The 12,757-nt window shown below is 39.1% G+C and overlaps 1 protein-coding gene across 3 annotated transcripts in view; it reads left to right on the top strand.

Annotated features, from left to right (window-relative positions):
- Positions 1–390: 390 nt before the first annotated feature.
- LOC137335300 (teashirt homolog 2) overlaps positions 391–12,757 on the top strand; it is a 367,783-nt gene continuing 355,416 nt past the window's right edge. For all 3 annotated transcript variants that reach the window (XM_068000607.1, XM_068000606.1, XM_068000608.1), the window contains exon 1: positions 391–956. In XM_068000607.1, coding sequence (XP_067856708.1) covers positions 917–956 — 40 coding nt within the window. In that variant the 5' untranslated portion in view covers positions 391–916. The remainder of the gene's footprint in view (positions 957–12,757) is intronic.

The raw sequence follows: 12,757 nt of genomic DNA, 5'->3' as shown, positions 1-12,757 counted from the left end.
ATGAATATGTGTCTTGTTTTCTACATAAATAGGAAATCTACCAAATCAGCTTTCACAAAAAAAGTTGACAGAAATGATGTTTGCAGGAATTAAATGTCGCTACAAATTAAGACAGTTCCAAAAGTTTATATTAGGGTTTTTTTCAGAGAATACTTCGGAATGATTTTACATAGGATAAGTACATGTACATGTATAATATGTGAAAATGTTCACATCATTCTCAGATTGGATAGAATTAATAATTTTGTCATAATGTAATAAAATTGTTTTATTGCCTTTAACAAATACCTAGCGCCTTGTTATTGATAGATTTCTCTTCTGTTTTCATTTTTCACTGTTCCAGATGCTGTCAAATGCAAGGATGAGGCTGCTATAGATTGCATTTGACTTTGCCAGAAGGAGGAGCAGGAAGAGGAGGAGGAGGAGATCGATGCTAGCTTCTATCGCTTACCCGTGTCTGTGTGAGTGAGACTGAGCCCAGTCCCTCCGGAAAAGCTGCCAGCTACCGACCGACGGAGAGCAGCAGCAGCTCCGCTCCGCCACTGATCAACACCCGCTCGGGGAGAGGAGAGGAGAGAGGGGGAGAGGGAGAGAGGGGCAGCACCGACAGCTTGCGATCGTCCAGCCGGGGGGAGGGAGGGAGGGGAGGGGAAGGGGGGGGGGGGGTGCGTCCCTGTGCAAATCCAGTGATCAACTCCCCCGAAAGACACAGCCACACATTTTTTAATATATTATATAATATATGCAATATAGTGTAGAGACACACCTACACATCTGTACACACACACAACACTCAGACCCCGCGATCGGGGACGAGCCTCCGCCGGGCAGAGACCCCCCCCCCCCTTTCCCCTCCCCTCCCTCCCTCACCACCTCTTACACACCTGAAGAAAAGTCAACTTGAAACTCTCACAGCATGCCGCGGAGGAAGCAGCAAGCACCCAAACGGGCTGCAGGTAAACAAACAACTTCTATATACTACCTCTGCCTGGACAATCACTATTATTATTTATCCCATTTTTAAAAAAAAATCCGAATTAATTCTTCCTGCCAAAATTTGTTCTGTTGCACAACTCCTGTGCTGAGATCGTTTTGTCTCCGGTGAGACTTTTTTGCTTTAAGTTTTTTTTTGTTACTGTGTGTGTGAATTCTTTGATGCATTTAGCGGTGACTTGGTGATCTGACTGTACGTAGTTCACGCTGATGGGGGTTTCGCTGGTCCAGCACAATGTAACCCGTTTGTGTTTATCCCCTGTCAGTCAAGTAGAATTTAGTCTCTGCAAAAGATGGATGAGTTACATTATTTGACTGTAATCTGATACAATGTTTGCAGTGCGGGGGATTTGTACTATACGCGGCTAAGTCGGCAGACTGAAACTCGGTTTAAGAAATGCGAGGCCCGCGAACAAAAGCACGAAATTGTTGTTTAAGAGCATGCATGCACTTTGCAATCTGTGGAAGAAAAAAAAAATGGGAAACTGCGCGAGCCGCTCTAACTTTGTGCGTATGCAATTGTAGCTCAAGTCTCAAAATGCTCAAAAAACCTAGTTTTACAAAAGAGGAATCTAATCTGTGAAATAAATTGCCTGCTTAAACATTTTTTCCTCCTGAGAGTTGTGATATTTGGTGTTGTGGGGCACAGAAATAAAAGTTCATTTTTCATCCGTCGGATCCACCCACTTAACTGGTCTTAAAGTCGATTGCCATCTTTGATTTGACGCGTGATTGATCACCTGTCATCTGGCAGGCTTTGATCTATTCATTCTCGATAAATATCAATAAATCACTCACTATGGCAACGCATGTGTTAGTGACGTAACGCCTGCCCCTGTCATTTCCTTGCCCAGACATGCACAATTATTTTGTTTAGTTTTTTTTAATGTGAGTGTTTTTCTTCATTTCCTTTCCTTTAAGGAGAGTGGGATGAATACATTATGAAGAAATCTTAGCTATTAGTTTACACGCTTTCAACTTGCATGGCTGTAATCTGGTAAATGTGTCACTGCTATAGAAATAACCCTCCAGAAGACTTTCTTCATTGTTGAGGTAATTGTCTCTCCCTTGACAGGCACATTCATCAGTGGCTTAATGGTCAATCAAAAGTTGGCAGGCTGAGTGTTTTCATTCTTTCCTATACACTACATTAGGCATACTTAATCAAAATGTCTCTGTGTAATGGCTGTGAAGAGTTCATGACTGAGTGATCTGTTGTCTGCACAGATAGAAAATTAACAGCTCAGTGCTGGAAGATGTGAGCTTGCAGATAAACAAATCGTGCATTAATATTTCATCTTTGAGACCTCGATGTGCTATCAGCAGCATATTCTTGGCTGTTCTTCTTCCTGATGGTTTCACAGCTGTAACTCATTTCACTGATGACTTTACTGGGGTTACCAAGAGTGACGACAAATTGATTACCTGGCAGTACAGGAAGGGGCGAAGAGATGTGGGTTGACAGACGTGATATAATAATAAGTTTAACAATGCATGGAAGGAAAGAGGGGGGAGAGGGATGGATATCAAATCACATTCATGAAAAAAAAACTTTGAACAAGGTTCCAATGTTTTTAAAGAAACTTATTTATTTAAAGAAATGTCAGTTCTCAGTGTTCCTGTCATTCCTGAAACTTGACACTACCATCAACCAGGGAATTCAAAAAATGTCTGGTAACAATATGTTTTTATGATTTGAAAGTTTGATGAGGTTAAAAGTGCAGTAATACCACTCAGTGGGGTCCACTAGTTTATATGGTGTCAAATATGTCTGTTGTATGTTGTCTACAAGTTAACTATGTGATCGTAATGTCCCAATGAAGAAATTCAAATGAAACTAAAATCCCACAGAATACAAATCCACCTCTCGGTTCAAGAATAAAAACATAATCAAATAGTATTTTATCTGCTTTCAGAAGGCAGTTTACAAATTTGATTTATTTTCAATTTCATTTCACTTTATCAATATATTTTTCCTTGATTTTTTTAAAAATTGGGACCCCTCAACTTAACATACATGTAATACTCTAATTGATGTATGTTATTCTGCATGATATTTACATTGTTTATTTTGAAATAATATGTGTGGATGATGAATGTTAGAAAATGTGTACTGTGACATATAATTCATAAAGTGCAGAAGAAAATGTAGTTAGAATTAAAATATATTTTTCTAAGCCTCTAATAAATGAAAGTTTATTCTGGATAATACTATCTAAAAGTTCAAAATATATTTTACAAGCCAGACTTTTAAAAATTTTGCATTGCATTACAGAAAATCTGCGATTTAGGATTTAGTTACTTGCAGTGGACAAGGATCAACTTAACTGTGTTTAACAGGTCTTGCTTTCAGTTGCAATCCTATCGTTCTCTATTTTATCAATATAACTATTGTCAGCCTCCTTTGAACTTTCTCCCCTTGTTCGTCTAAGCTCCAAAAGCACTGTCCAACATAGTCTTTGCTTTACATCATAACTCTGCAGAAATCAAGACACATCACAGCCTCTGAACTCATTCTTTCCAAAGATCTCAAACCTGTAAAACTCTTTACCCCTCCCACCCCTGTCAGTCTTCCCTTCCTCCTACAATCTTCAGGCTTTTAAAACCAAAACTTGGTATCATCTAATCATAACATCCTGAGTTACCTCATTGTTCTTTTCAGTCTTTTCAACCTTGGTGGCAAACTGCACTTACAGGCCTTAGCCCTTTACCTTGGTTTCTCACTTAAAAATAAATCACTAATGTCATATAGATGTTGACTAGTTTAAACTAGCCGTGAGAATAACCCGTGCGCAAGAGTAACCTTTGCTTCGAATTCAGTCTCCGTGGCCCTTCTTTATGCAAAGCAATAGTGGAAACTATTTAAATTTAGTTTGCGAACTGTATGGGTAGTAGATTACAGGAAAGGTTAATCACTCTGTTTTAAGCATTAATTTTTTTAATGATTAACATTCTAGCTGATTGTATCAGTTCTAAGTGGGCCAACACATACACTACTCTGTTTCTTAAAATACAGGAGTAACAGCCTGCCAAGATGTATCACTAAGTTCAGGTCTGTCCCAATATTAGGTAGTTCTGAGTTCTGAGGTAGACCACGGATGGCATGGTCACTTACTGACTCTGTAAAGATTAATTTCTGACTTTGATTAACTTCTGCAGGCTCACTAAATGAATCATTTCTGAAGTTTTTTATAGGAACAGTTTCTCTCAATGCTTGCATATGTAGAATCTCTTGCATTTACATACAAAAACACTAGTGCTTTGGGGTGAGATTATATTTGCCCAAACTAATGTGTGTTTCTATCGTTATGATGTACAGCCATGTAAGAGTAACTTCACTTCATAGCTCTATGGGTATAGTAAACTCTAGTAGATAAAATAGCAGAGGTAAAAAGAAAAAATGAGAATGCTGGAAACGTGAAGCAATAAAACAGAAATTGCCGGAAGTACACAGCAGGTACAGCAGCATCTGAAAAGACAGGTTAATGTTTCAAGTGTAGACCCTTCATTAGAACTCTGATGAAAGGTCTCGGTCCAACACATTAATATGAGTTTTCTCCTTTCAGATCCTGAAGCATTTTCTGTTGCATTCCAGGAGAGAAAGTGTTCATTGTAAAATCATAAGGACGTGTGTTACAGCTTTTAAATCTTGATACTTTCCAGCCCAACATTTTCATAGTGGACCATGCTGCAACAATTTGTGATGACAAGTGGGTTATTCACTAAACAGGAATTAACTGTAATAATTACAGTTGTACGTTAGCTCCACATGAAGTAATTATAGATTAATGAACACCTGTGTCCGGAAGGGTAGAACAGACTTGAATTCTTGCTTTGAACGTTTCCACTAATTGTACTAGTAAAACAAAACAAAGAGTAACACTAAAGTAGAAGAAAGGTTTGTTGATTTTAACATCTGTTTTCAATGTGTCTTTTTGAAAAAATATGTTTATTAGATACATTCTCTTCAGTGTGGAAATATAAATTTATGTATCTCTTGAATTTGCTTTTAAAATCATGGCTAATTCTGTACCAATGTCCTGTGTCTGTGAGTTGCAGTTCCAAGTTTGGTGAAGTCTTACTTTTGAAGGTGCTCCCACCTCACAATAAAACTAGGCAGTGCCAAACATTATCCAATTTGGTTGAACCTTGGTTACATACAATATTTGACAGGACATAGATTGCCAAGGCTTTAAGTTCTACCGTGCTTGCACCTGTACAGCCAATGTGCAAAGCACACTTTTTAATGTCTCCTAACTGGTGTGAAACTCACTAAAGTTTTACGCTTAACCTGCATTTACAGGTTGAAAACTAAAGGTTCTAATTTTGAAAAAGCTTTCTTTTATTTATTTTGGAGATTGATTTCAATATGTACTTTATATACTCATGTTGCTGACCTCTGCTACCTGCCCATATTGCTAATCAAAGGGATAGAAGTCCAGAGGACAGCAGTGTGAGTTCACTAACTGCATCACCAAAGTCAAACTATACTATAGACATTTAAATGTGTTCCAAAATGTGTGTCCAAGAATTGCAATTCTTTTTATGAAGTAGACTGCTTTAGTTTCTATTTGTCCATAAAGAACATTGAATTATAGGAATCAAATCATAAACTTAACTAGATGAATAAATTGACTGTCATATTGGAACTCTGGAATCATTCAAGAGGCAGATAGAGGCTATGGGGGGGTGGGGGGGATTGCTGTGAAAAGGGGCATTGTAGGTTTCTATGGATGGATGGGCAGAATGGTCTCCCTCAACATTACTTATCTTAGTGACTAGCACGGGTAGAGGGAACATCAATGCTGAACCAATACCACCAAGATTATAGAAATTCAGTACAAAATGATGCCATTTAGTCCACCATGCCATTACTGGTGCTAGTGGCACATCAGAATTATTTTCTTTAATCCCATTTCTTACTCCACCTTTCTAATGTTTTTCTTCTACAGTTCATCTCATTCCCTCTTAAATGCCATGATTCACTCAGTTTTGGTAGCCATTGTGGTAATCCATTCAATATGTTAGTAAACTTTTGTAAAGGAAAACAATCTTCTAACCTCCCCCTTTATGCTTCTAGTAGTAATTCAAAATTTATGCCCCCTGTGATCTGAACATTTGGTGCCCAGAAAGCAAACTACCGAAGTCATGGTTCCATGGACTAATTTAATTCTGTAAGACATTTGGGTTTTGTGCTGAATAGCTATGTGGAGCCAAACTTTGAAGCAGCATAGTGTAAATGGGCTGAATAATGCTAATACTGTAATCAGTCTCTTTTCCCCCCAATATCTATGAGAGTCTAATCTCCAATTGCAGAACAACGCAGTAATGATGAGCTGGTGTCATTTGCATGAGTGCTCAAAATGTTGTAGCATTTTTAAAAATTTACTTGCAACATGGTAAATGTGCTAAGATCCCAGCTAGAAAGTCATGAGTTCAAATAACGGTTATCTTCAATGTAGTGCTATACACATTGTGACTTGTGCTAGGCAGTGATAGAATGGAGGAGATGCAAGTTGTGGAGAAGTTTTTGCTTTGAATTACCCCACCTGCTTGGTGGTAATGAATGGCCAAGGAAACAAAAATGGGAAAAAGTAAGGAGGAGAATTTTTTTTTAGGAAAGTATTTGCTTGAAAGGCACCTTAATAGCATAAAAAAATAGCTTCTTATGTATGTCTGGGACCTTCCTATAAATAACATAAATGGAGTTTTGTCTTTTTTCCTGATTTACTATGGGAAACAGATGCAGCTTGCTGATTAAAAGTATATAGGTAATGACCACACTGCAGTGCTATGGTAGGGAGTATATTTTAATCAAAAGCATCTGTTTCTCACTTTCAGTGCCATATTTATCTGAAAGCTGTACATTAGTATAAGCTGTAGGACCCTGTGGAAAGCCTTTCATTCTGCCAAATACAGTTTGGAAAACAAACCAGAGCAGTCATGTAACATCTCTTTGCCCATCTTCCATTTTTCACCACTGGCTGGGATGTGTGTGCATTCTATTGCTTTGTTATTTCTTCAGTTGTTTGAAGCAGAGACGTCAGCAGATTTAGATGCATCATAATCCTATTTGCACTAGTGAAGTGTTTAGTCCATTTGATTAGTAATTTCTTCTTATCAGTTGAGGGTCCATGTTCAGCTCCAGTTCCACAAAGGATAGTGGTTTTCTCAGAATGCATATTAAAGGGGCATTGATATCAAGATGTGGGAGGTATGTGGACTAGGCAGAAACACTGGTCATTGCAAAAGATAACATGATGAATCATTGGGGATAGCACCATGCTGTAATCTGCCACAGTGCAAATGCTCCCTTGGTTCTATTACACCAATGCCTTAAACATGCTATCGTAAAAAGGCTCTTGATCTATACCACTGTGCGTTTACACCTCTCTGGGTGAAACTACTCCAGTAGTAATTGACCGTTTTAGTTGCCATAATGATAAAATTGGTTTGTACCTCTACAAAATCCTTTGGTTTTCATCCTGCTAATTTGTTCTTTTCTAGAATGCATTTAAGTCACTTTAAACCTTTTACATAGTGTTTAATTTATTCTAAGTAACACAAAAGCTTTAAGTCAAAATAGTGGCTGCTTTTAACCCTGCTTTTTAGTTTAGGTGAGCCTGTTGCTTATCGAATCATATCACCTATTCTAAGAACTATAGGTAAAAGCCATTTAAGAAAGTTGGGGGGGGCGGGGGGAGACCAAAACTGAAGGCAAGAAAAATAAAAGCAGGGAAAATAGATAGAAAAGATACAATTAGACAGAGGACAAAAATTAGTTTCCTTTTGTAGAGGAGGGAGGGAAGAAAGAGAGTGTTTGATCAATTACCACACAGGTTCCATGTGATCTACAGCTGCAAACCAAAGTTGGAATTTAGGTGATTCAGATTTATTTGTGACTATCAAGTATTTTAATTGTTTGCTAAAGTATCCAACTGAAATGAATAGGTAAATGTAAAGCTCCAGCTTGCAGACTACAGACTGTGGTGATTTTTTTATTTAAAAGTGAATTTGCGTTTGAGATGTCAGTTCGGGATTATGTCGCACAGATTAATTTTGTAGCTAAAGTGTAGTGTATAGTTTTCTTGATGATTTTCTCCCCTGCCCATAGCGGTGGGTACATGCTGAAGTACAGCCTACAATACATGGCCCAAGTATCTATTATTCATGTTTGAGTGTTCACATGTGAGTGTTTACAACCAAGCCCAATCATATCCTCACCTGATGCCCATACCTGTGCATGTCCAGCAGGAATCACCGGATATCAATCATAGCCCAGATGTGCTGACACCAGTTGTTGCACCTCTACCATTGCCCCAACTGACATCAGTTAACTCAGCACAAAACATGGATTGAACCAGTGGGAAATTGTTCTGTATATACATATGTTGTGAAGTCATCACACAGGTTATGTTGGTATCATGATTTTTCTGGGGACAATATGTGCTGAAGGGCCAAGGCAATTTATTAATGATCCCTAGGGTTCACTTGGGCAAGTGTGTGTGGGCCTGCAGAGTCACGCTGGATTGGATCCATGTCCAGGCTTTGGGCAGGATGTTATTGGCCTGCCCTTTTTTCTGTATTAGTCTGCTTTGTCCTTCCAAGAGGTAGTTTGGGTGTTCATGGAAGCTTGCATTTCTGGACTTCTGGGAAAGGAAAAGTTTTCAGGGCTATGGGGAAAGAGCAGGGGAATGGGACCAATTGGCAGCTCTCTCATGGAGCCGGCACAGGCACGATGTGCCGAATGGCCTCCTTTTGGCTGTGAGATTCTATGATTCTAAAGGACCTCAGATTGCCTCGTACGTCACCAGTTATAACTGGTCGCTGTCAATCTGTTTCATTTGTGTTTCATTGTTTCACAAGGCGACAAGATAAATACAGATGAGGGTGGCTATTTGGACTATCCTTGTTCATGTATTCAGAAAAAAACTAGTTCTTCCAAGATTTTTGCCTTTAGCACCCTACCCCAAAGAACATTCCAAGTGTTGTTTGCTGTGTGTGAAAATGTTCCCCCAGACGTCAGTCTTATATTAGCCTTTTACCATTTTTAGCCTGTCCATACTTATTCTAATGTATTGCTCAAGATTTAGCTTATCTGTACCATTTCTTGTATACTTCTATAAGGCTCCCTCTAATTCATCTCCTTTCAAAGCTAAATAATTACAGGCTTTTCACTCTTTCCTCATAACTCTTGTACCACCTCCATGGCCTGAATGTTTCCAATATGTCTTGCTGACCAAAGCTGCACCCGACTCAAGACGCATTCTGACCAGAGTATTGTATGGTTTTAACATGACATTCTCTGTCTTTACGGATTTAATAATGTAGTTCAGCATTCTACTTGCATTGTTCAATTGCTGCTTTGCAACAATCCAATGAACATGTTAAGTGACAAGTCTACTATGACTCCTAGATCCTTCCCAAATTCACCTTAGTTGTTTCTATATGTTAGTACATATTACACCCATTTTCCCTAGCAACATATAATGCTTTCAATTTGTCTGTATCAAATTTCATGTCACTGATTTTGTCTATCTCGTTTTGGAGATTTCTGGCTGTTGCCCCCTTTCCATTGTGGTAACATCTATGAATTTAACCAATTTGCAGAGTTTCTGAATTAGCATCATTAATGATGATTAGGGGTTCCTGGGATATTTCATTCATTTAATGCACCCATCACCCCAACATCATACACTTTACAAGTACACAGGGCTTCCTGATTTCTTTGTCTTAGGTGTTTTAAGCCTGTCTAGAACTCCATTTAGACTGTTACCCTCCAGTTGGCTGTGGGGGAAGCTGTAGTCCAACATTGTGTGGGGTGGGGTTTGGACATTCTTGGCAGCTAATGGCAAGAGTCGCACTAGCCTGCACACTGTAAGGAGCATCTCTAGCCATGGCTTCTCTCCCACTCTTGCACTCTGGAGTCTCCCAAAGGAAAAAAACTGTGGCCCTCTCCTCTTCCTCATTTACATTCCGCTCTTTGGCGACATCATCCAAAGCTATGGGGCTAGCTTCCACATAGTCATAGAAGTTTACAACATGGAAACAGGCCCTTCGGCCCAACATGTCCATGTTGCGCAGTATATATGCCAAAAACCCCCAGCTCTACTTTTCCACAACTTCCCTTGATCCTTCCACATTCTCTGTGCTGTCAGAATGCTTGCCTGACATCCAGACTAAACATTGGGAAGTCCGAAGCCATCATCTTTGGCTTCCACCAAAAACCTCATACCCTCCCTACTGCCTCAGGCTCGCAACCTTGATGTCCTATTTGACTTTGAGCTGAACTTCCAACCCCATTTACTGTCCATAACAAAGACCGCCTACTTCCACCTCTGTAATATCACCCACCTCTGTCTGTCTCTTAGTCCATGTGCCGCCAAAACCATCATTCATGTTTTTGTCACTTCCAGACTTGATTCTGCCAATGCTCTCCTGGCTAGCCTCCCATGCTCCACCCTCCATAAACTTTAGCTCATCCAAAACCCTGCTTCCTGTTCCTTGTGCTGCACCAATTCATGTTCACCCATCACATCCATCCTCACTGACCTATAGTGACATCACCCACTGCCTTAGATTTAAAACTCTCTCATCCTTATCTAAAATACCTCCACAACCTCACCCTACCCTAACTCTATACGTTCCTCTAACCTTATAATCCCACCCCCCAAAGTCTCCATTCGGCTGACTCTGATCTCTTGTCTATTCCTCCCTCTCTTCACTGCACCATTGGTAGCGACCTTCAGCCCTCTAGGCTCCATTTTCTGGAATATGCTCCCTAACCTTTCTGTTTCACCACCTCACTCTCCTATGATTAAGCATTTGGACACCTCCTTCTAATATCTCCAGCTTTGGCTCAGCATCGTTTTTCTTCATGGCTATATGAAGCATCTTAGGATATTTTTCTATGTTAAAGGCATGACAGAAACATAAGTTGTTGGTTATCTGCCTGGTATGCAGACCAATCAGGTACAGGGATAATAAAAGTGCTTTGTATTGATTTACATAGACAAAATAATAGTTTTTCCTAATATTGAAATATAAGGGCTAATTCCCCAATTGTATACCCGGCAAGGAGTTGTGCTCGCAAGGGAATGCTAGCCAGGAAATCGTAGGCCCGCTGATCCATCTGTTTAAACGAACGTCATGAAAATTGAGCTGTGGGCCTAAAGCTTCCCAACCAGCCCTTTCGGCGGCAGATGTGTTGAGATAGGGATAGAGGTGGCCAATGTTAGAGGTGGAAATGCCAATCCTCGTCAGGAACACCCAATTGAGGATATCAGCCTTATAATATTTGCACATCATATTTTGTGATTACGTACGCATTCGATTGGAGGTATTTAAAATCCAGTGAGCAGCTCTTTCGAAGAACATCTTATACTGTCCCACTTTGTATTACACATTTGATCCTTGTTTTCACAATAGGTTTTTAAGTAAAGGGTACTGACTGCTGCTATAGATTGCTTATAATCTATAGGTTGCAAATGACAGAATTTGTCTATAGATTTTGGGATGCTATTCAAAAAGAAGAAACCTACAAAATTTAAAAATTAGGAATTTACAGCATCCTCTGACTTATACTCTACTGATTTAGCAATATAGCTTAGCACTCTATTTACTTTGATTATTGATGCTCCACAGTGATTTGACATGTTACATGCCAAGTCTATTATCGCCACCAGATTTGAATAATTTCCCCAAAGCACATCAAAGGCAATTGTGTTCAAAATGCTGTATAAATCTGTAGAAGAGGCCAGATAATATAAACTATTCTAATGGTTATATGCTTTGTAGACAGACTCTTAACATTAGCTTGTAGAAAATTACTGTTGGGTAATTTCTGTTTTAATTGATTTATTATTTAGTAAGGTTTGTATTTCCATCACATTAATGAGCACAATAACTGAGTTCATATTTCCTAATGTTTTTTTCAAAAATGCACAGTTTGGTAATCATCTTTACTAATGCTTTGCTGCTTTTCTGGCACCTATTGTAATAATCATTGGGCTCAATCTCAATGCTTGCCAATTAAGTTTCAAAAGATGCTTTACTACTTTTTTGTTCTAAATTGCAACTTTTACCTTCCTTCCTCTTGTGGTCTACATACCTCAGGTTACAGAAATGGAGAGCAGCAACAGCGGAAAAAAAAGCTAGCTCTAAAGCATCTTACCAGGCGAAGATCCAAAAAATGTCAAGTTCTGGAACCTAAGCTTTGTGCTGCTATTTAACTGCAAAGTTGATGGATTTTTGACAGGTTTATAGCTGACAAGTTCCATGGCTAGTCAAGCAGTGCAATTATGTTTGAGTTAATTTGATATAATCAAGTTGATGTTATGCAGTCCCAGTTGACTCGAGCAGTGTATGTAGTCAATTTTCTACTGGAGGTTATAAATAAGCATTGAAATTTGGCTAATCCCATCACAGAAGAAAACATCTTGCACAGTGGTGTAATGTTTCAAGTTTGTTGTGCTTTCTAAAATAATACTAAAAACAGTAGATAATGCCGCAGGTAGCCTAATCAGTCACAAATAGAAAGGAGAACGTTTGTTAGCGAGCAAAACAATAAATGCTGTGGCACAGTACTTGTTTTGAAATGTTTCTTTTAGTGTAGTTAAACTGGCAGGGGCTGTCTCCTTTCTGAACTGAGCTAAGCATGCATGCTTGAGAAAGCGTGTCATGGGAACAAGCTTTGGGTAGTCTGGTTGCTACAATGTACACTGCCTTTGCAGATGTGCTCAGTACTAATGTATAAACTGGCAGC

This window comes from Heptranchias perlo, chromosome 19, assembly GCF_035084215.1.
Source record: "Heptranchias perlo isolate sHepPer1 chromosome 19, sHepPer1.hap1, whole genome shotgun sequence".
Taxonomy (NCBI): domain Eukaryota; kingdom Metazoa; phylum Chordata; class Chondrichthyes; order Hexanchiformes; family Hexanchidae; genus Heptranchias; species Heptranchias perlo.
Note: the sequence above shows the minus strand (reverse complement) of the source record. Positions and strands in the feature narration are given on the sequence as shown.